At 38.3% G+C, this 21,718-nt stretch overlaps 1 protein-coding gene across 4 annotated transcripts; it reads left to right on the forward strand.

Moving 5' to 3' along the window:
• The first annotated feature begins 5,669 nt into the window (after positions 1–5,669).
• LOC131157996 (uncharacterized) lies at positions 5,670–21,113 on the forward strand. Of its 4 annotated transcripts, none has more exons than XM_058112520.1 (10): positions 5,670–6,026; positions 6,144–6,211; positions 7,188–7,249; positions 7,344–7,493; positions 8,522–8,698; positions 11,136–11,348; positions 17,920–19,613; positions 19,792–19,863; positions 19,943–20,012; positions 20,093–21,113. In XM_058112520.1, the coding sequence occupies exons 1-10, from the start codon at positions 5,797–5,799 to the stop codon at positions 20,780–20,782; spliced, it is 3,426 nt and encodes a 1,141-aa protein (XP_057968503.1). In that variant the 5' UTR covers positions 5,670–5,796; the 3' UTR covers positions 20,783–21,113. The 4 variants fall into 4 exon arrangements, with proteins under 4 accessions (XP_057968503.1, XP_057968502.1, XP_057968504.1 ...); XM_058112519.1 differs by having other exon boundaries at positions 5,689–6,026; positions 8,534–8,698; XM_058112521.1 differs by lacking the exon at positions 11,136–11,348 and having other exon boundaries at positions 5,689–6,026.
• The last annotated feature ends 605 nt before the right edge of the window (positions 21,114–21,718 follow it).

Genomic DNA, 21,718 nt, shown 5'->3' on the forward strand with positions numbered 1-21,718 from the left:
AGAATCAGTGAGTTCGGTGGCCTACATGATTGCACTACCCCCAGCGCTCTCGAGGATCCATGATGTGTTTCACGTACCCATGTTGAGGAGGTACGCGTTAGATCCATTGCATGTGATTAGTTACGAATCTTTAGAGATTGAAGATGTTTTGTGATTACGCGCCAAAACTGCGTAATTAAGCATCTTAATTCGGGCATTATGACTTCTATTTTAAATTAAATGTCTAATTACGTCTAATATTTTAACAAAGTGCCTTATTTATCATTTTTGAGTTTTATTGAACAATTTATGATTTTTTGGTAATTTTTTAACGCAGAAAAATTCCCGAGAACCAAAACCGACACTTGTTTGTAATTCACGCATAACCTTTCCATCTGAGCTCAGATTGAGACGATTCAAATTTTCAGAGAAATAAGAAAGAATTATCTACAACTTCCGTGTTTTGAGTTTTGAGCGAAATGGGCTCCAAGAAGTCGAATTTAAGCATGATTGCGGAAAGCAAAAAAAGAAAAATAAAATAAAAATTTGGGCTTCATGTGAACTGACCATGCAGCCGGGTTGGGTCAAGCAGGTTGGGTTCATGGGTCTTGTGGTTGGGTCGTAGGGCAACAAGCCCTCCCCTATTTAAAGTTTCTTTTCCCCTGCAATTCTGCCCTGTGCACCACTCCTCTTTTTCTCTCCCTGTTCTTCCTCCTTCTCTCCTTGATTTTATTTTTTTTCTTTCTCTAATTCCCAGCTCTCTCTTCTCCTTACTCATCCTCTGTTTCTCTACCCCTCTCTCTTTCCTCCTAACACTCTCAGCATCTCTCCCTCTCCCTCTGTTCTTAACCTACAGCACAGTCGTGCACTCCACTGCACATGGCCCCCTGTTCCAAGCTTCTTCTCCGGCCACGCATAGCCAGACCAGCGGTCAACCTCCGTTGCCCCAGTACTGCTGCAACCGTGAGCCACTAAGCCACGCAACCACACCAGCAACTCCCCTGTTCCAGTCGAAACACAGCAGCCCCTACCTGTTTCCCGAGCCATATGTCGAGCAGAGTGCAGTAGCAGCACACCAAGTAGCAACTCCAGCAGAAGAATACTAGCACACCAGCAGCTTCCCAGTCCACAACCCACAGCCAGCCTCCTGCAGCTCCTCTCTCTCTCTCTCTCTCTCTCTCTCTCTCTCTCTCTCTCTCTCTCTTTTTATTTTATGTTAGATGTTATTTCTTTTTAAATGATTGGATTTTATTAAAGACTTGGTTCTCTTATTCTGTTTTTTATTTATTTATTTATTTAGATGCTCATTTAAGTGTAGTTTCTTTTTAGTATTTAATTTTTATTGAACTTGTTTATTTAATTAAATGAAGCTCAGTTTAATTAGGGTCGGTTTTATCAAAGTTTGTATTTTTCTTGTGTTTCGTTATCGTTCAAGTGATAGGTTTGTTTTAATTTGTTGTCTTTCGTTTTATTGATGCAATAAGCCACCAAGGAATTAATTTGACTCGAAAATTGTGGATTGCAAGCATGAGTGGCTAAGTTTGATAATTCGGGTTGTGAGTCAATGTCGTTTGCTTTCCATGGTTCGTTAATTCTCCTATGATACTATTGATAAACTTTTATTTGGTTAAAACCGAAAGTTAAAGGCATCGTTAATAAATCGCTGGCTCTTATTTCTTATTTTGTTGTTGACGTTAGGCACATCAAAACCTTGATTTAATCTAAGATTTTCATCAACTAATTTTTACATGAAATTCGGTTGATGCTTAATGAGAGTTTTTATTTTCTTCCGTTCGGATGTGGCCAATTTACTCAAGCTTTAGTAATAAAATTTCATCTTATTAATGCCTTGATTATATTAACAAGAAGAGGAGTAAGGCCTAGGGAATTAGTAAACAGTGGAAGCAAACGAACATTGAACCCGTAACCCGAGTGCTTGGTAAAATTGTTTCAGTTAATCTGATTAGTTTTTGTCACGTTATTAGATTTCCATTTTTGAAAAAGTTGATAAAATTTCAGTCTCATTCTGATAGTTTACTCAAACTCCTCTCATTTTGTTTACTGTTTTCAAAATCATAAAAGACAAAAAGACTTTCAAACCACATTTTACAACAACAGGATTTCATTAACCTTTCATAAATACTTTGATACTCAGTGGTCCCTGTGGAATACGATCATGAACTCATACTTGATACAACCTGACACTTCTGCACTTGGAAGCACAACTCGGAACGAGTCACTTTGGCGTATGAGGAGATACTTGTTCAGATTCTGGACCGTAAAATTCAAAAGCTGCGTACCAAGGAGATACCGTTAGTGAACGTACTGTGGCAGGATCATGCGGTTAAGGGAACTTCTTGGGAGTTAGAGACGGAAATACGTCGGAAATATCCATAATTGTTCTGAGCAGTAGTTTTGATAGCAGGATCGGTATGGGTATGTATGTATGTATGTAATATTCTGCTATTATAGTTATGTTGTGTGGTTAGTCTCTGGGGAAGTGTGTGATATTGTGAGTTCCCGAGACAGTGTATGTATGTAACCACAGTATTCCTCCTCCATAAGTGAGGGTATGTATGTATTTGGGACATGGCTGCTATGTGGGTGGCCGCCGGCTCTTTCTAGAGTTGGGTATGCATTTGGGTATGTTGTTGAGTTGGTAAATGAGAGATTACAAATTTTGAGGACGAAATTTTTTGAGGAGGGGAGGTTGTAAGAACCCGACCCGAGATAGGTACATTAAATAAATGAGAAAAGAGAAGGAAGATTTAAAAAGGTAAAAATCAGCAGGCTCGTTGACAAGGCTTCTCTTCTCGTTGATGAGGTCTCGTGTACAGCTCGGCGACGAGGTTCAGTGGTTCATCGATGAGGAGATGCGGAGAGATTTTAGGAAATTCTGAAATATCAGGCTCGTCGACAAGGCTACCTTGGCGTTGACGAACTTCCTTCTACGGCCTGTCGACGAGGACGCCGTCTCGTTGACGAGTATGGCTGAGTCAACCAAGTTATAAATATCTTTTCACTTACTTAATGAGGAAGAAACCAAAAATCCTCTCTCTCTCTCTCTCTCTCTCTCTCTCTCTCTCTCTCTCTCTTTCTTTCTCTCTCTCTCTCTCTCTCTCTCTCTCTCTCTCTCTCTCTCTCTCTCTTTCTAACTCAAAGACACACACTCTCTCTCTATAACTCAAACACTCACTCTCTCTCTCTCTCTCTAGGGTTTTAGGCCGTCGGTTACCGAAATCAATGATCTGATGTTGCTACGTGGATCAGGAGGAGAATCTTTACGTTTATAGCGGATCGGAATTTCGTTTCAAGGATTTTCGGGTTTTGACCCAAAATTGAGGTAAGGATCCGATTTTGTTTTTGTTTTGGTAGATCTGTAGAGAATAGTATTGTAAGGAAGTATTGTTCTTCGTTGTTTAGGTTTTTTAGAACTCAGTTTGTAGTTTTGGAGCCGTAGAGTTCGTGTTTTGGTTTTCGGGTTAAGGTAAAGGGATTCTATTTATATCATCTATTTTTGAAATCGAGATCGGTAAACATGTAGTTTACGATTGTATGTACGATTTGAATACTTATTTGGAAAAATCTATCTAGTAAAATACGGGATTTTTGGGTTACAGTTTTAGGGAGAATTGGGGGTTTCAAGTATCATATCTATTTTTGTTGGAAAATTGTATGTTGTATAAAACTGTAGTATTGAGATGACCGTACCCGTATTTGTATTAAACTATATTCTCGGATTGAAAACGATATGATTTGTTGTATACTCAAATAAGTGTGGAATGGACTGTTGTATGCAAAATGTTTTAGGTTTTGTAAAACAGCTGTGATGGCTAATTACCGTAAGCTGAGAGGTATAGGAACATGAGTTCCAAAATTATTTTAGGTTTTGTGAAATTTGCCACGTCTCATCTAATTACTATGGGCAAACACCATGTCTCGGCAAAATATTGTGGGCGAGAGTGTCCGACTTTATATCCGAGGATGTGAAATATCGCATGTTTGTTTTGGTTGGTCACCAATGGGTGTGAGTTGACACTGTATTAGCAACGATATCGCTGTGGGGCTTCGGTTATTGCAAAATATTGAGTGCTCTGTGTAATGCAGCCGATTTCGGCCAAAGAGTGTGACGACACTGACCATATGTTTGGTATCGTATGTACTGGAACTGGATTGTGAAAATATTGGAACTGTATTGTGTTATGTTTTATGTCGAAATAACATTTGTATGCCACACACTGATATAAACTATTTTCTTCCTTATAAAGAGGTGTCTCACTCTAAATTTACAAATGTTTTTAGGTTCTTCGAGTGGCCGAAACTAGCGTCCTAACATTTGAGAGTGTGGTTGTCGGTTAGCTACCTGTAGTACTTGTGTAAGTACGAATTTTGTAACCGGATTGTTAGTGTTTGGTTTTGTAGATACCCGAGGTATGTATGGTATTTTGGAGCGTAAACTCTAGTTTTGTATAGACTCTAGTATGATGCGTTGTATGTATTAGGAAGAACATTTCCACTGCGTATTTGATGTGTATGTATGTGTAGGTAATTATGTATAGGGTACGTGTACCCCACGGGGACAGACCCTCATTCAGTGTAGTATCATGTATGTTTTAATTGATACAGAGACTAGTTAGGTTATTAAATTCACACCTGGGGCCCATCTGCGGGTTTGGGGTGGACAAATAACATATCGGGTGTCACTGTTATTTTATTTCTCTTTACATTCCCGTGTTTACTTGCTTTTTGGTATTTACTGGATTCATTGCACTAATATTTTGATATGTATTCGTGTTTGCTTGAGAAATACTGGAATTGCTTTATCTGTCTAGTTTATTATAATCATCCTTGTATTTGTTGAATTGGAAGTGTCTAGAAAAGCCCTTAGGTTGAGTTGTTGATTGTGGATTGAATTAGAATAGAAGTGACCTAAAATTTTTAATTATCCAATTCACCCCCCTCTTGGGGATAACACCAATTACATCAACTCCATTGAGCTTCAAGTTATATCTTATGAGAGTGTTTAGGATTTCACTTGTATACATTAGCTTGTTGAGAAACATTTGAGTGTATCTAAAAATTTTTATTTATCCATTGTATTTACGGTTCGAGTTGTGAACCAGGAAGGAGGAAGCTACGTCTCTTGTAAGTAGCAGATTATAACGGGAAGTTCCGTCCTAGGTTAAGGAGCAGTATAGTACCCAAGGCGAGGACGTAGGCCGGGTTAGCTGAACCTTATAAAATCTAGAGTGTGTTCCTCTCTTCCCTTATCTCATTTTTATTTCCACCTGCGTTTGATTATTAATTTCATATAAGCCTATTATGTATGTCTTAAATATTTCATGCACTTGTGATTGATTGGAAAATACTAACTGGTTGTGGAATACGTAACTTGAATCTACTATGTTGTGTAATATAGAAATTTATATATCTCAAAACTTTTATTTGTGTGGCTGTGCCATCTTAAAATTAAGATTTAAAGATTTAAAATTTTTAAAATATCCAATTCAAAAGGGATTACACATAATTTCATACCTTTCTTAAGATTTCAGGAATTATAAATATTTATTATGAGATTTACAAAAAAATACAAACTTTCCTGGTAAAAAGATAATGATGTAACCTGAAATTTCAAAAATTTATGCGTCTCTTTATGTTAAAGATCCTTTTTTATTTTTCCCTTTTCTACCCCCCCGCCCCAAAGGCAGCTGCGCGCCAATCTCAGTTCATCCTCAACTTTGGCGCCACGCTGCATCCACCTGAGAGCACAAATCCCGTTTGGGGAATTAGGGCTGGATCCATCGTCATCATCATCTGATGTCCAAATCCCTCGACGAAGGAATGGCTAACTTCTCAGAGCAGCTCCAAGAACTCAAAGCCCTAATTTCATCATCTTCGCTGCCGACCAAATCCTCTGCATACTCGGCCCTTCTACACCTCCAAGAACAGTCCTCTACCGACCTTTCTTTAGTTCAAACCCTAGCAGAAGCATCTCCCACTCTCCTCTCTTCGATCCTCTCCGATGTATTTCACCAGGACGAAGAAATGTAAGTTTCGGTGAAAGCTCTTTTTATTTTTTAGTTTCATTTTTTTTTTCTTTCCGGAAAGATTGTGTTTTTTTGGTGGAGTTGTTTTGAATTTCATGATGGGTTTGTTGGTTGTAGTGCTGCACCGGCATTGAAGTGCTTGGGCTTCACCATCTACCATCCGGTCCTTGTTGCTGCCATTTTGGGTATGTGGAGGCATTGATATTACTTGTTTTAGTTTTAACCTATGGTGGAATTTATAATATGTCTTAACCTAAAGGCATAGATCGTTAGCGAATGCTCTTGTTCGTTTCGTTTCGAGAAGCACATCATGTTTGCCTCAAATGCGATTTGCTAGTGATATTTAGGAGTCTGCTTCATTCCTTTCTATAAAAAAAAAATAGCAGAGTGTACATCTGGAAGAGACCCCAACGTGATTTTTTTTTTTTTTTTTCTAAAAAAAAAGGACACAGAAACTAAAATGGGAAATTGACCTCTTTATGCTATCCCTGTATAGCAAATATGTCCTTATCTCCAACCACGATATTGATAAGCCTAGCTTCAACCAGGACAATCACTTATTCAAGGGATTGGAAAAAAAAAAAAAATGCTTGTCATGCCATCGGTTTTCCTGAGAATCTTCCTTCGTGTTCATTGATTAGAATGGGAAGTTAACAATCATTGTTTGTTAACATTTAAAAATTGTAGATCACTAGAAAATATTGTAGAGGTATTACACAGTAAAAGGAAAGAAAGTGCTGTGATCAATCGCAGAATGAGCCAGAGTGATTATGTACCAAATCATTTCACCCTCTAAAAAAATCAGTTTCAAGTAGGGGCCTTGAGAACTGAAGAATCCTCAATTCCACTATTTCTAAATAGGTCAAAAATTAGCTCTTGCAGATTCCTTTCTTCATCTAAGCCTTATTGTGCGATAAAAGCTGTTTTTTTTTTTTTGTTGCTAATATATATGTTTAAATACAAATAAGCACACGTATGCATTGAGGTTCTTTCTATTGTGCTGCACGGTTGGTAATTGCTCTACTTGTATACTTAGATTTTGAATTGAATGGAAAATAAATCAAAATTGTGACTTGATATTATTTTTTGTTTTGCTTCTTCGCTACGTACAAAGAGATGCAAGGCTTCTGAAAAAGTAATCCCTTTTTCTTGTTATTGTAGAGGATGGTGCGAATGAAATCTTGGAGTCACTGGCCAAACTCATTACAACCACCAAAACAAAGGTAAATTTGAAATAATTAAAGTTATGTTGCCTCTTAACTCTTTTGTTTTTGTGGGGTGAATGGACTTACAACTCATTATTCCTTTTGATTGCAGTCTGTTTGTAATTTAGGAGTGTGGTGTATATCTATTCAACAATTCAATGCATCATTTCTCACTGCCAACTTCCATTTTTTGTTGAGAGCTGTTGTTCATGCCCTTGACAATCCAATCAGTTCCCTATCAACAACATTTGAGGCCATTCAGGTACAAGTATTTGTTTAATGCTATTAAAATAGGGCTACCTTTTGTTGTCATCTATGCCATAGTTATCCGGGTGTTTGTTGACTACTAGGCTTATTACATTAGATTATGGGGATAGACACTAAGAGATGCTTTTCCCAAAAGTTGCATAAGAGCATAGTTGGGGCATATACATGGTGCACTATTCCCAGCGGTGCAGTGGTACCACCTTTTAAAGGGATAGTTTTATTGGAAAATTCAACAATTCATATGTATGATTTTTTTTTCACTAGAACCATGCTCATTGAACTTCTTGAGTGAAAGCAGGAAGTAGGATGAAACGATCTGTTCTTCCCTCCTTGGTGTGTGCTCTCTGGATTGCCATATTAAGTTTCAAAACAGTATTTTTTTGGGGAGATAAGCTGGCATAGAGTTTACCAAATTTTAACTGCCGATCTATTCATTTAGCTTATGTTTTGCTCTTGAAAAGCTGGGAATGCAAAATAGAACCTGTGGTTCTTGCACCAATCAGTTGAGGATTGAAATTTTCAGTAATGGCAGCCTGTGCGATTAGAACCTTTGCATTTGGTGAGCTTTGTCTTGTGTGATACGGTAGGCACTTCCTCCTGCATGTTAGAAAAAAGTTTGACTTGGCAAAAGAAGAAGAAGAAGAATAAGTCCAGAACAATTAAAATGCTAGTAAAGCAAGCAAATACAAGAGAAACTATGTACAGAATGCACAGACTTACCAAGAGAAATTAGGTTCAGAATTTTCATTTTTTTTTTTTAGTTGTAAATTTGTCACAGACTTGTTAGTCTTGAATCCTGTACTTGTAACTCCTAGACTATATATGATTGTCTATAGATTGAGTTTCCTGGAATTATATATATATATATTATATGTATACGTGTATATATGTATATATGAAGTTTATTTTGGTCTCTTTTCCAAAATTCCAGCCAGCTGAATTGATGGTTCACTTTATAATATTTTAGGCATATTATCCTGCAATGGTCTTGTGTTTTCTGCTCATTGTTATAACAATTTTTAGGCTGTGATGAAGTTATCAGCTCAATTAAGTGAGGAAATGAGAGATGCATCTAATATATGGGCTCCTCCAATATACAGAAGACTTGTCAGTGTTGATAAGAGGGAAAGAGATATGTCTGAAAGATGTCTGTCAAAGATTATCTCTACAATTGTTCCTCCCCCATTAAATCTATCCAAGGTATACTCAAGATACCATTGTTCCATGTCATCTAAAGTCATTATGTTATCTCTATTTTCATTTACATGTCCCGGGTGCTGTAGTTAACTAAAAAAGTAAAAGTACAAAGATGCACAGTTTGACCAACCATATCTAACTGGACTATAATTTAAGAACTTTGAAAAATGAATACCAGTTCAAAACTGCGCTGTTAATTAATTCTGTACATATTCATCTGGACTCCAAAATGTTGAAGGTTGTATATTTTGATTCATATCTATTAAATCCTGTTTATCACAATCTCATTGGTTTCAAAAGTGAACCATCATCCTATGTTTTTTTTGGAGTAGAATTCAGTACAGATATGTTTGTATAAATCTATCTTCATTCTGCTGAGTTGCTGACATTTTTAAATATAGAAATCACGAGGTTAAGTTTGTTCACTAGAAAAATGTTACTCTTGTGGGGGGATTGGAGCTTGGGTTTGGAGGAGTTTTACATTTAAGTAACGGGAGAAAGTAGATAGGACCAAGAGAGGAGAACCGGTTGATTCTAACAAGCTTAAGTGCCGAACAACAAGTGAAGACATGTTGGGGGATGTGAGGGTGCAACGTTTTAGAGAGAGAAGCTTTTGTTTGGGGCAATGTTTTAAAAGAAAACGTGTAAGGTGAGGCATTTTAAGTCTCTTGAGCCGAGGTGCATGCCTTTTGAGTTTTTAGATAAAAACATGTAAGTAATAAATGACATATTTTTGAAAATAAAGAAATTTATAATTACAAATAAAATTTTAAAAATCAAATGGAAATTATAAATTAATTCTTGACCATTCAAAAAACACTAACTTGAATTCATTATGTAAATCATGCCTAGAGATAGTATGACAATATTCAAATTATTTTCATGAAGATGCAATTCTCAATTATTTTGGTGAGGTTGTGGTTCAGAAGTCAGCTCATATCATGGCATTCCTTTTTATATAAACATGTGGTAAAAAATTTCTAACTAATCTTATTTTGAGATTCATGCACCCAAAATGCTCAAGTCTCAAATAAAAGAACACTTGTGCCTTTTGTGCAAATGCACGAGCCTTTGTGTGTAATGTGTTGGCCTTCTGGGATTTGGTATTTTAGATTTAGTCTCATAGTGTTTTGGGCATGCCTTCTCTTGAGGCTCGCCTCAAGATGAGCCTAATGTTTGAAGAAATTGATTTTCAAGAGAGTGTAATTGTTCTAGATTGCCAAATGACTTAAAGAGGGATCTTTATAGTGCCTTGTTTTTGGGGGGTTTGGCGCTGGGGGTGGGGTGGGGGGGGATCATCCTTTAGTGTGAGGGCTGGAGAAGGCTATGATAGACTTTCACTAAGGAGAGATCAGCATTTTAATAGTTGAATGATGTGGCAATATGTGGCCAGTTTGAAGAAGGGCTGAGGAAGGACACATGTCGCAGATGATATGCGGCAGACACTTGAGGCTAAGGTTCATGAGGTTGAGCCTCTCTTAGAAAGCAGTGATTTGAAAGCATCAAGCCAAATATCCCTGTGATGCCCTCAGATCAGGATTAATAACAGATCCTACCATGAGTCTCATGATCAATCCCAAGAGCACACTTGGGGCAGGTCTAGCCTCCTGCAAAATATTTGAGAGTGAAACAATCAATTGCTAAACTGTGAGCCAAAATAGAGTTTGATTTAAGATCATGGGAAAATGTTAAAAGGACTGTCTACATGTACGAACAAATAATTAAATGAATAATACTACCGAAACATGAGATATGCTCAAAAGTTGGTAATTTGTACAAAACATGTTGATGAAAATCTTTTACAACAACTCCACAGATAAAATAGGTTAACTCTTGGGTATATGTTCAGAATTGAAAAAAAAAAAAAAAAGGAACATTCTGTTATAAATATAGAACAAGTAATCTCTCAAAGACAGAAGGGGAGAGAGCGGGAACCTTACACATGTAGGTGCTATCCAAATTGCTTCACGAACTGAGTTTAGAGCCAATAAGGTCATATGATGGTTCGAACAGTTGACACAATACTTGTTCTGTCTGCAAAGAGAGTTCTTTCAAAATGCAATAAAAACACCATCTGAACTAGTATTATTGATGAGGCCCTTGAAGCAGTTGCTATTCTAAGTGCAGGTTTATTGCACTTTTAGCAACTTTGACTAGAAATTGAAAGTTGAAAGTATGGAAATTTGTAAAAAAATGTTGATGCTTATGTTCTAAAGATGTTATTGTAAACTATATAATTTTTGTTGTTGCATTAGATGCATCCCGATTTTGAACTAGTAGGTATGAGTCTATGGTTGGACCTTGAAACATTGTTCTTGAGCTTCATTTTGAGTTGATTAAGAAACAGAAAAAATCTAAATGCTAAAACATTTTTTAACATTGCTTAATGATTTTTATTAAGTTGGAATTTTCTGGTTCTACTTTTGTACTCCTTGTACAGGAAGTTGCCCTAGATTTAAAGCAAAAATTGCTTCCTGGGATGAAGGAACTACTAAGCCATGGTATGAAAGTTCAAACAATGCAAGCATGGAGGTGGTTTATGCGCTTACTAGGATCTTATGCTGTGAGGAATAGGCAATTGGTTAATGAATTGCTGAAAATTCCTGAGCAGACATTTTCTGATCATGACCCACAAGTCCAAATCGCCACACAGGTTTTTCTTTAACTCTAATAATTTTGGAGTAGTCTTTAATGCTGGGATGTTGTGTCTATGGTCCCAGTTCTCATGTTCTTCCACAGAATTACTAGCTCTATTTTTTTTGTTCTTACCAACTAATGAATGTTACCTCTTTTTCAATCAAATGTGTCATTGTCATGCTGTTCTTTGGAAAAAAAAAATCAAATAATTTGTGTCCTTGTCTATTTCTGCAATTCCTATGCCTTATTGAGAATAACAACAATTCATGTTAGAAGATGATATCAATCACAACTCAGCACTCTGCTGTTTTTCCTAATTATATTGAACTTAGATAAAGTACTTAAATTCCATCATCAATTGTGAAGAGATGAAGTTGGTTGAGGAACGTGCCATTGGCTGAGCAATTGCCTGTTCATAATAATGTAAGCCTGAGTTGGTGTTGGCGCAAGGTATCACGGGCCAAATATTTCACACCTTTGCGAAAGGACCGTGTGACGCTAACTAAAGCCATCTTGTTTAACTAGCTAGCCTAGCATTTACTACAATTCACCAATAGAACACTTTCATTGACATTCAAGTAAATATAAGCAGAAGCGATAAACAACTTATGAAAGCAATGACACTTAAGAAGTAAGCATTGAAGCAGCATAATTCATTATTAACACCTCTGTTAACAACGTGTGTCTAGCAAGGGAGGCAAGTAGGCAAAAAACGTTGACAATAGCTAGTGAGTTTTGCAAGTTGATGAACACTCACCCTCCCTTAAAGAGCTTTCTATGTTGTTCTCACACAGGCACTAGGAAACATCAATATGACTGAGGAGTCAGTCATACTCCCCCTTTTAGCCTAGGGAAAAACTATTTCTGAAAAATAACCACACTAGTATTTACATGATGGAAACCCATCCCAAATGCACGAGACAAGCGGTCACAAATATGCATAATGCCTTGAACAAGCTCGGCTCGTGACACCCCCTCCCCCTCCAAAAATTATGTGGTCGACATTCTCATAGACTTTGACGCTAGGTACACTTCAACACTGTTCACGAACGGTTGCATATCTTCTGTAAAAACCCAGCTGATTTCTTCGTCGCCAAGGCCTTCCCACTTCACTAAGAACTCCTGCTACTTCTTCCTTGAGGATGTGAACTCTCTATCTGCAAGGATGTCTTCAACTTCTCATTTTCCGGGTTGCACTATATTCAATTCTACTCTAGTTAACTGACTTCTGCTTGGATTTTCGATGTTGGCGTTGAACGGCTTGAGGCAACTGACATGAAACACAGGATGCACTCTCGTCCAAGCCAGAGGGTTAATTCTGTTAAAAACTTTCCTGACCTTGGCCAAGATCGGGACTGGTGCTTCATATTTACGAAGCAGTCTCCTATCTTGACCTTGTACTGACCTGATTTGTTCAAGATTGAGCTTAACAAGCACTGTACGTTGAAGTGTTGCGATCTTCTCCCCTGATCTGCCCATTTATTCATCCATTTAGAAGCTTTCTTCAAGTAGGCTCGAGCAATCTTTGCATTACGTCTCCATTCTTTGTTGAAGATGTACGCTTTGGGACTCTTTCCTCTATATGACTCATCCACTGTGTGAGGTAACAACGGTTGTTGGCCTGTAATAAGCTCAAAAGGACTCTTGTTGGTTGTTGAGCTATTTTGGGCATTGAAACGGAACTGAGTCACATCAAGTAGTTGCTCCTAATTATTCTAGTTTACGTTGACAAAATGGCGCAAGTACTCTTCTAGTACTCCATTGAATCTCTCCATTTATCCATTTGTCTATGGATGATCGCTCGAATAGATGTCAAGCTGTGAACTGAGGATTCTGAAAAGTTTTGTCTAGAAGTTGTCGGTGAATCTTGAGTCTCGGTAACTGACAATATCTTGTGGAACACCCCAATACTTCACAATATTCTTAAAGAATAGTTGTGCCATCTCCTCTGCTGAACAATACTTCGGTGTGGGTATAAACGTATCGTAATTCAAAAACCTGTCTATAACCACAAGTACAGACCCTGCATCCCTCACTTTGGGCAAGTTGGTGATGAAGTTCATTGAGACACTTTCCCACGGTTTGGATGGTACTGGTAGGGGCTCTATCAGCCCTGCAATCTTCTTCCGCTACGCCTTGTGTTGTTGGCAGGTGAGACAAGCTTGGGTATAATCAACCACATCATCACGCATGTGCGGCCAATAATACCTTTGATTCAGTAATGCTAAAGTGCGCTGCCATCTTGGATGTTCGACCCACATGGTATCATGACACTCTCTCAGCAACGTCTTCCTCAAATCTCCAACTCGTGGTACAACGAGTTGGCTACCAGGAGTCATTAGTAATCTGTATTCCATCTAGAATTGACGTGCTTTCTCCTCGTGGTACAAAGAGTCGACTCCTTGATGCGCTCCTGCATTGTTGTGGTAACGGTACTCACTATCAATTGTGTTACCATATGTAAGGCTGCTAGCTCGGCCTTTCTACTCAGTGCATCAGCAACTTGGTTTAGGCGCTCTATCTTGTGCTCAAATGAGAAATCAAATTTCGCCAAGAATTTTTGCCACCGGCACTGTTTGGGTGTCAACATCGGCTATGTGAAGAAGTGGCTAACACTCGAGTTATCTGTTTTCACCACAAACCTTGACCCAAGTAAGTAATGTCGCCACACACGGAGACAATGTATCACTGCTAGCATCTCCTTCTCTTGAGTTGTGTGCTTCTGTTCCACTTCACTAAGCTTACGGCTCTCGTTCGCAATAGAATGTCCCTTTTGTAACAAGACTCCTCCAAGGGTGTAGTCCGATGCATTTGTTTGTACCTCAAAGGGTTTTATGATGTTCGGAAGAACAATTACTGGATCTCTCATCATGGCTTCCTTCAAGTCATCAAAGGCTCCTTGGCACTTTTATGTCCAGTTACACCCCTGACCCTTCTTCAGCATTTCTGTCGAAGGAGCAGCTCTCCTCGAATACCCCTCTACGAACTTCCTGTAATAGTTGGCAAGGTCAAGAAAGAAACGCAACTCTTTCACTATCGTTGGGATCTTCCATTCTTGAATAGCTCTCACCTTCTCCATATCCATTTTGATATGATCTTGCTCAATCACATGACCAAGGAATTTGATGTTCTACTAAGCGAAAGAGCACTCCTCTTTCTTCGCATACAGATTGTTCTCTTTTAGCCTGTCGAACACCTTCTGTAGATGCTATTTATGTTCCTTTAGAGTAGAATTGTAGACAACAATATCATTCAGGTACACCATGATAAATTTGTCAAGGTACTCATGAATTACCTAGTTCATCAAGGTACAAAATGTCATAGGCGCATTCGTCAACCCGAATGGCGTCACTAAGAATTCATATGCCCCATATCACGTCACACAAGTTATCTTTGGCTCATCCCTATTAGCAATTCTCACTTGATAGTAGCCCGACCTCAAGTCGAGTCTAGTGAAGTACTTGGCATGACTCAACTAATCAAATAGATCGACAATCAACAGAATAGGACACTTGTTGTGTATTGTCGCCTTGTTGAGCGTGTGATGTGCACACATCTGCATGTTCCCATCATGTTTCCTATGAAACAATACCGGTGCTCCAAACGGAACGGTGCTTTGGAAGGGCAAATATATTTCGCTTCCAACAAATTATCAAATTGTTTTCTCAACTCTGCTAGCTTTGGAGGCGCCATTCGATATGACCCCTTAGTAGGTGGTTTCACTCTTGGCAACAACTCGATCTCATGCTTCACATCCCATCGTGGAGGCAAGTTGTGAGGCAATTTATCTGGCATCACTTCCTTGTTCTCATCCAATACAACTTGGATGGTCGTAGGCATCAGCTCTTAGCCTACTTCCTTTACCACCATTGTGGTTAGGTATGTCTGCTCACCCCTTCTCAATCCTTTATTGAGTTGCATGTATGAAAGGAACTTCTCATCATTTCCTTTTTTTGCAATGACTTGCACCATGGAAGGGTGATTTCCTATCAAAAACAAGGAACTAGCAAAAGGCATTGGCATTGCCTTTGTCTCCCTCAGGAATTCCATTCTCAAAATGACTTGGAATTCATCCAACGGCACCGCTATGAAGTTCGCGTGACCTGCCCACTATCCAAGCTTCTTAGTCACTTGCTTGGCTACTCCCAAAGTAGGCTGGGCTATAGAATTCACCACTTTCATCTGTCCTGAATCCTTCTCCAAGGATAAGTTGAGTCTCCATACTTTTTCTTGTGAAACAAAATCAAGGGTAGCCCTGGTATCTACCATAGCACGAGTACTCTATCCATTGATCCTCAAGTCCACAAACATCAATCCTTTCGCTTGTGTAACTTTCGGTGCTTTCGCTTGTTTCTCCAATGCATTCACTAGTCCAATGCATTCACTAGCTGCATTACACCCATTCTTGGAGTATCCTTCTCGTCCTCATCAATCTTCAATGCCCCCTCCATGATGGAAGCTTATAAGGCATTGTGTGATGACTTATAAGGGCACTTAGCAACTTTGTGAGGGCCTCGACACAAGTAGTATGAAATTTTACCTTTTCCAGTGGGTGTGTTGAAGTTTCGAGATGATGAAACTTCTTTTGAAGTTGATGCCTTATAAGCGGCTCCCTCACTTTTGGGTTTGCCCTTCTTGAAAGACTTTCCACTATTTCTACCTACGCCACTCTTTTTGGACGAAGCGGTATTATCACTAGTATAGTTAGTCAAGCGTTCCGCGCAGCTTGTGCAGTAGACAAGTCTTGAACTCTTTGCCGTATGAAGTTCTGTCCTTATCCACGGTTTCAACCCCTCAAGAAAATAGAACAGCTTATCCTTTTTTGACATGTCCTTGATATCCAACATCAAAGCAGAAAATTGTTTCATGTATTTTTTGATTGACCCATTATGCTTGAGGTCTTTCAGCTTCCTCCTAGCATTGTACTCAACATTCTTATGAAAGAATTGGGCCTTGAGCTCCCTCTTCAAGTCTGCCCAGCAATCAACTACACAATGTCCATTCTCAATTTCACTGTATTTTGTATGCCACTTCAGTTTGGCGTCACTGACCAAGTACATAGTTGCAGTAGCCACTTCCACTTGTTCCGAGTCTATCCTCAAAGCGCAAAAGTACTACTCCATATCAAACAAGAAGTTCTCCAACTCCTTGGCATTACAGGCACCCCCATACGTTTTGGGTTCTGATACTTTGGTCTTGCTAAATCCCGGAGTGTTAGAGTTTCCTATAGCAAGAACCATCACATTCATCTTTGCAGTCAGATAAGCTATATGAGCGTGCATGGTCTCCACGGTGTGGTGAAAGTCCTCCAACATTTCCACCATCAAACTTTGTTGATGCTTTTGTGATCCCTCCAATTCATCAACACGTTCCGTCAGTCAAGCCATCTCTATGGTCACATTGTTGGCTGTCGTATCAGCCCGTGCTTTTAGCACATTAATTCTCTAGGCATTGGTTGGCATGGCCATTTACCAAAGCTTTACCAATCCCACAACAAAGGAAACTAAATTCACATAGCAAATAATCAAGCTCTGATACCAGGTGTCACGGGCCAAATACTTCATACCTTTGTGAAATGACTGTGCGGCGCTAGCTAAAGTCCTCTTATTTAACTAGCCAGCCTAGCGTTTACCACAATTCACCGATAGAACACTTTCATTGTCGTTCAAGAAAATATAAGCAGAAACAATAAGCAACTTATGAAAGCAATGACACATAAGCAGTAAACATTGAAGCAACATAATTCATTATTAACACCTCTATTAACAATGTGTGTCTAGCGAAGGAGGCAAGTAGGCTAAACACGTTGACAATAGTTAGTAATTTTTACAAGTTGATGAACACTCGCACTCCCTTAAAGAGCTTTCTATGCTATTCTCACTTTAGCACTAGGAAACATCAATATGACCAAGGAGTCATACTCTCCTTTCTAGCCTAGGGAGAAACTATTTCTGAAAAATAACCCTACACTAGTATTTATATGATGGAAACCCATCCCAAACGCATGAGACAATAGGTCATAGGTAGGCATAATGCCCTACAGTTTTTTCCTAATTATATTGAACTTAGATAAACTACTTAAATGCCATCATCAATTATGAAGAGATAAAGTTGGCTGAGAAATGTGCCCTTGGCTGAGCAGTTGCCTGTTCATAATAATGTTAGCCTGAGTTGGTGCTGGCGCAAGGCCTGTGCTTTTTAGGCTTTCTTAACATTTGGTGCTGGGGATAAATTAAAGTTCAGTTCAATCCAGTGATGCTTCACTAGTATTATTATTATCATTATTTTGCATCAATAAATATTCTAAAATATTTCAATTATATTTAGTTAAGAATTAAGTTTAGCAATTTGTCATGGGTTTTATCTTCATAAGGCTGGGCCTGGCTGCTAAGGTTAGCTTCAACCTCAGATTTCAGCTCTTCCCGGGGTCTGGCCAGCATTGCATAACCAATAAATAAATTTCTCTCCACCCTCATACTCTGTACTTGCATGCTGATTATAAAAATTTCAATGTATTCCCTACTTACCCATGCATCCTATATTTCGTTTAACATCTTGGCCTGGTTGTCTGTATTTTGATTTTGCAGGTTGCCTGGGAAGTTCTAATTGATGCTCTCATTCACTCTCCAGTTCAAGTTTGTGGAGCCAATGCAGCTGTGAGGAATTGTGTTCAACAAGTGGCAACTTCTGTAGGAAATAGTAGTGAAATCCAAGTAGATATGTTATCAAAAAGCATAAAACTGATAATGACACCCCTAATAGGAATCATGTCCAGTAAATGTGATCTGTCTGTTCATTCATCTTGCCTGAACACATGGTGTTATCTTCTACATAAGCTTGACACTTGTGTCAACTACCCTGTGGTAATGGAAAATGTTGTGGCTCCCATATTTGAAGCAGTGTTTGGAATGGGGCCTGGTAGCAAGAGCATCTGGTTATGGAATCTCTGTCTTGACATGCTTGGTGATTGTCTATTAGCAAAATGTAGAGATGTTGACTTTAACCAGGGAAGCAATCATATGTCTGCTAGAACAACTCTGTTTGGACCTCCAACATCTGGCTACTCCTGGAAGAATTATCCTGTTAAATGGTTGCCATGGGATCTCAGTCGGTTAGATTTCTATATAAAGATGGTTCATATAATTCATCTGAAGTCAGTGGCAACTATCCCTAGTGAAAACAGAGGTATGGCATCTGATGCCGCGTTAAGGATATTTAGATCTATTTTGAAAGGAGTCAAAATTGATTTAAAAAATCCATCCACTTGTTATGATGAGATTATGCTGTGTTTGAATACACTACTAAGGTTCATCAAAGAAATATGTGAAGTGACTTCCGAAGGTACCAGTCTGCATCATACTTCCCTCCAATTTGTAGAGGCTGTCACAGAAGAATTAGAACCTTCTGTATTGGGATGCCCTCTTTACAAGGTGGAATTAGACCTCGAGTGTATTTCCAGTTTGCAACCAATTAATGACACTAGACACATGAAAGTACAAGGTATTAACTTTATTGCTCATATGGATGCGGTTTCTCCAATAGTTCATTTAACTGTACTCTACTTCTCTGTCTTGGTTAAGTCATTTAGGGCACACAAAGTGGACTTCGTTCTACAGGGAGTACATAGATTCACTAAACTTTTAGTTTGTTCCTTCAATTCTCTGGAACCATTCCACACAGTTATTGATTTGATGTATAGAAACATGGAATACAGCTGGTTAGAAGTATGGGCAGTAGTAGCAAAGGCTATTGAAGACTACATGGATAGTGTAAAGGATTTAAGAAAATTGAAAGCAGGGTCTCACAGCAGCAGTTATTCTACTGTATGCCTCTTGTTGTCCTACCCATTTGTTGTATTTACTTGTCCCCCAAAACGATTGACCTCAGTGAAGCCTACTGGCTCATCTGACCTATCTCTTGCTTCATCACCCAATAAGCTGGAGCTTGAATGTGTTATTGAGGTGTGGAAGTCACTCTATCATTCTGTTAATTGTTCCTCACAGTCAGTCTGTTCCACCGGAAACAGTTTTCCCGAGGATTTATCTTCAGTGTTGAATGGCTTTCTTGATGAAAATATTAGCATGCTTGAGTGTGGCACTGAGACTGATTCAAGTAATAAGAACCAGTATCTTGATTTCCCCTATCAGTTGGGTGATGCTGTGCTTTGTGTTTTGGAACAAATCCTGATTTTGAAAGGAAGCGCAGGAGAAAAAGGAAACAGCAGTAATAGCGACTCCATGAGAATTGTTAGCATTAGATATAGCTTGGGACTTGCTGCCAGGTCAGTGCATCCTCTTCTTGTTGAAATGTTCCAGGGAATCAACTCTTAACTGCAACGAAATAGAAACAAATTGATTAATGCAAAAAGAAATTTTTGTGGATAAAAACTGTGTTTCTCATTGGCTGCTTCAAGGTCTCCAAAGTAATAGCTGTTCACATTTTTCATGTGGCATGTACAGATTCATGCGTCTATCACATCTGTCGAAAAATAAATGGGCAGATCTACCAGCTGGTCTTTTTGCAATGTCAAGGTAAGACATTAAGGACATGTTCCTAAGTCTTATATTGGTGTTGTTTGGTGTATGTATAACTCAGGTGTGAAAGTTGCAGGGTATTTTCTGCTTTGGCACGACTTGTTGGCTGCCTTCACTGGAAGCATGATATCATTTCATTTGTTGAGGTTTGTGTTTATCATTTCTTGTGTGCTGCTTTTTTTAACCAGTGTAGGATCTTGTAGAAACAGTTTATACTTTCTTGTAGATATTATCCTGCCCACTGCTTCCATGGCTTTCTCAACAAGAAATTCAGGATGAAAACACAGCGCACCAACTTCAACTCTTGTGGACTGAAACTCTTAATTGCCTAAAGAGGAGCTGGCCGCCAATCAACTTTGATTCCTCATCACTAAGAACTCAAGCATCCCTCCTTGAAAAAACTCTTGATCATCCAAATCCCTCTATTTCAAAGCCTACCATCAGCTTTTGGAATTCCACATATGGTGAGCAAACCAATTTAGATTTTCCCCAAAACATTCTTCATGTCCTAGACAAGCTCTCGAGAAGTGGAAGACTACAACTCTGCAAGAGAAGCCCGCCATCCCTTGAAAATGCTCCTTCTAGACAAGAAGTCATCATTGCACCACATAGATGCAAAGTGGCTGCAACACATAACAGGAGTTCGAAAAGAGTAGAATTAATGGAGGATGCAGCAAATGGTGTTGAGGTCGAAGATAATGGTTTGAAAAGGAAAAGGAAAAGGAAGGAGCTAACAGAGCATCAAAAGGAAGTGAGACGAGCACAGCAAGGAAGGGAAAGGGACGGTGACGGGCATGGTCCTGGTATCAGAACTTATACAACTGTAGACTTTTCTCAAGGGAATGATGACTCACAAGGAAGCCAGGAAATCCGAGATCCAGAGTCCATACTGGAGATGTTGAGAAGAACTTGCTAGGAGTTTCCTACTACTGGGCAGGGTGCAGCCCCTATGGTTAAAGTTAAATGACTTTTATGTTGAAGGTCTCCAATTCGTAACTTGAGAGGTGTGAAAGGAGTATGAAATGAGAGATGGATTACATGGCATAGCTCAGGTCGACATCCGATAGATGAAGAGTGCCTAAGTTTTTGTTTGCTCCTTGGGTTAATAAAGCCTCCTGTTAGGTGTTTTATTCTGTAAAATATGTTGTTTTTTTTTTTTCATAAACTAGTAAATATCTCAATGTCATGTAATTCACTAGATTGTAGATGTTTTGAATAATATATTTATGTGATTTTTAATTGTTAAATTTTTTTTTCAGACTAATCGGGATTGATATGAAATCACATGGGCATAAAAGATTTGATAACTTAACAGATTAAGTACAAATTTTTGAATAATGGGAGGATAATGTTAAAATAGTCCAAACCATATGTGGGTAGAATATTTAATCTTTTTCAGGAACCATTAATAAAATATTTACACACAAGTAGTTTAAATATTTTTTAAATAAACTTAAAAATGCTATGTCAAAATTAAGTTTATACATTAAAACTCGAGTTGGAGGACGAATATTTGAATCTATTTGTAGGTATACATAAAATACTATCCAGAGGTGATATAGATTTAGGGATAACAAATTAGTGAAGATTGATTTTGCAATATTATATGTAAAGATATTCTAATGTTTATATTACACTATATAAAAAAAAAAATTAAAATTTTATGTTTGGAATAGATTTGGATTTGAATAAAATGTAATACAAAATAGAATTTTGTATAATTCAACCAAATCTAAATCTAAGGTTTGCAATACATGATTGTAAACCTAGTGCAAGTATATTTATCTATTTGTTTAAATAAAATTTTACAAGGTTAGGTTCATTAAACATTACTCATTTGTGAGTTTTGAGA

The sequence above is a fragment of the Malania oleifera genome, chromosome 6, assembly GCF_029873635.1.
Source record: "Malania oleifera isolate guangnan ecotype guangnan chromosome 6, ASM2987363v1, whole genome shotgun sequence".
Classification (NCBI taxonomy): domain Eukaryota; kingdom Viridiplantae; phylum Streptophyta; class Magnoliopsida; order Santalales; family Ximeniaceae; genus Malania; species Malania oleifera.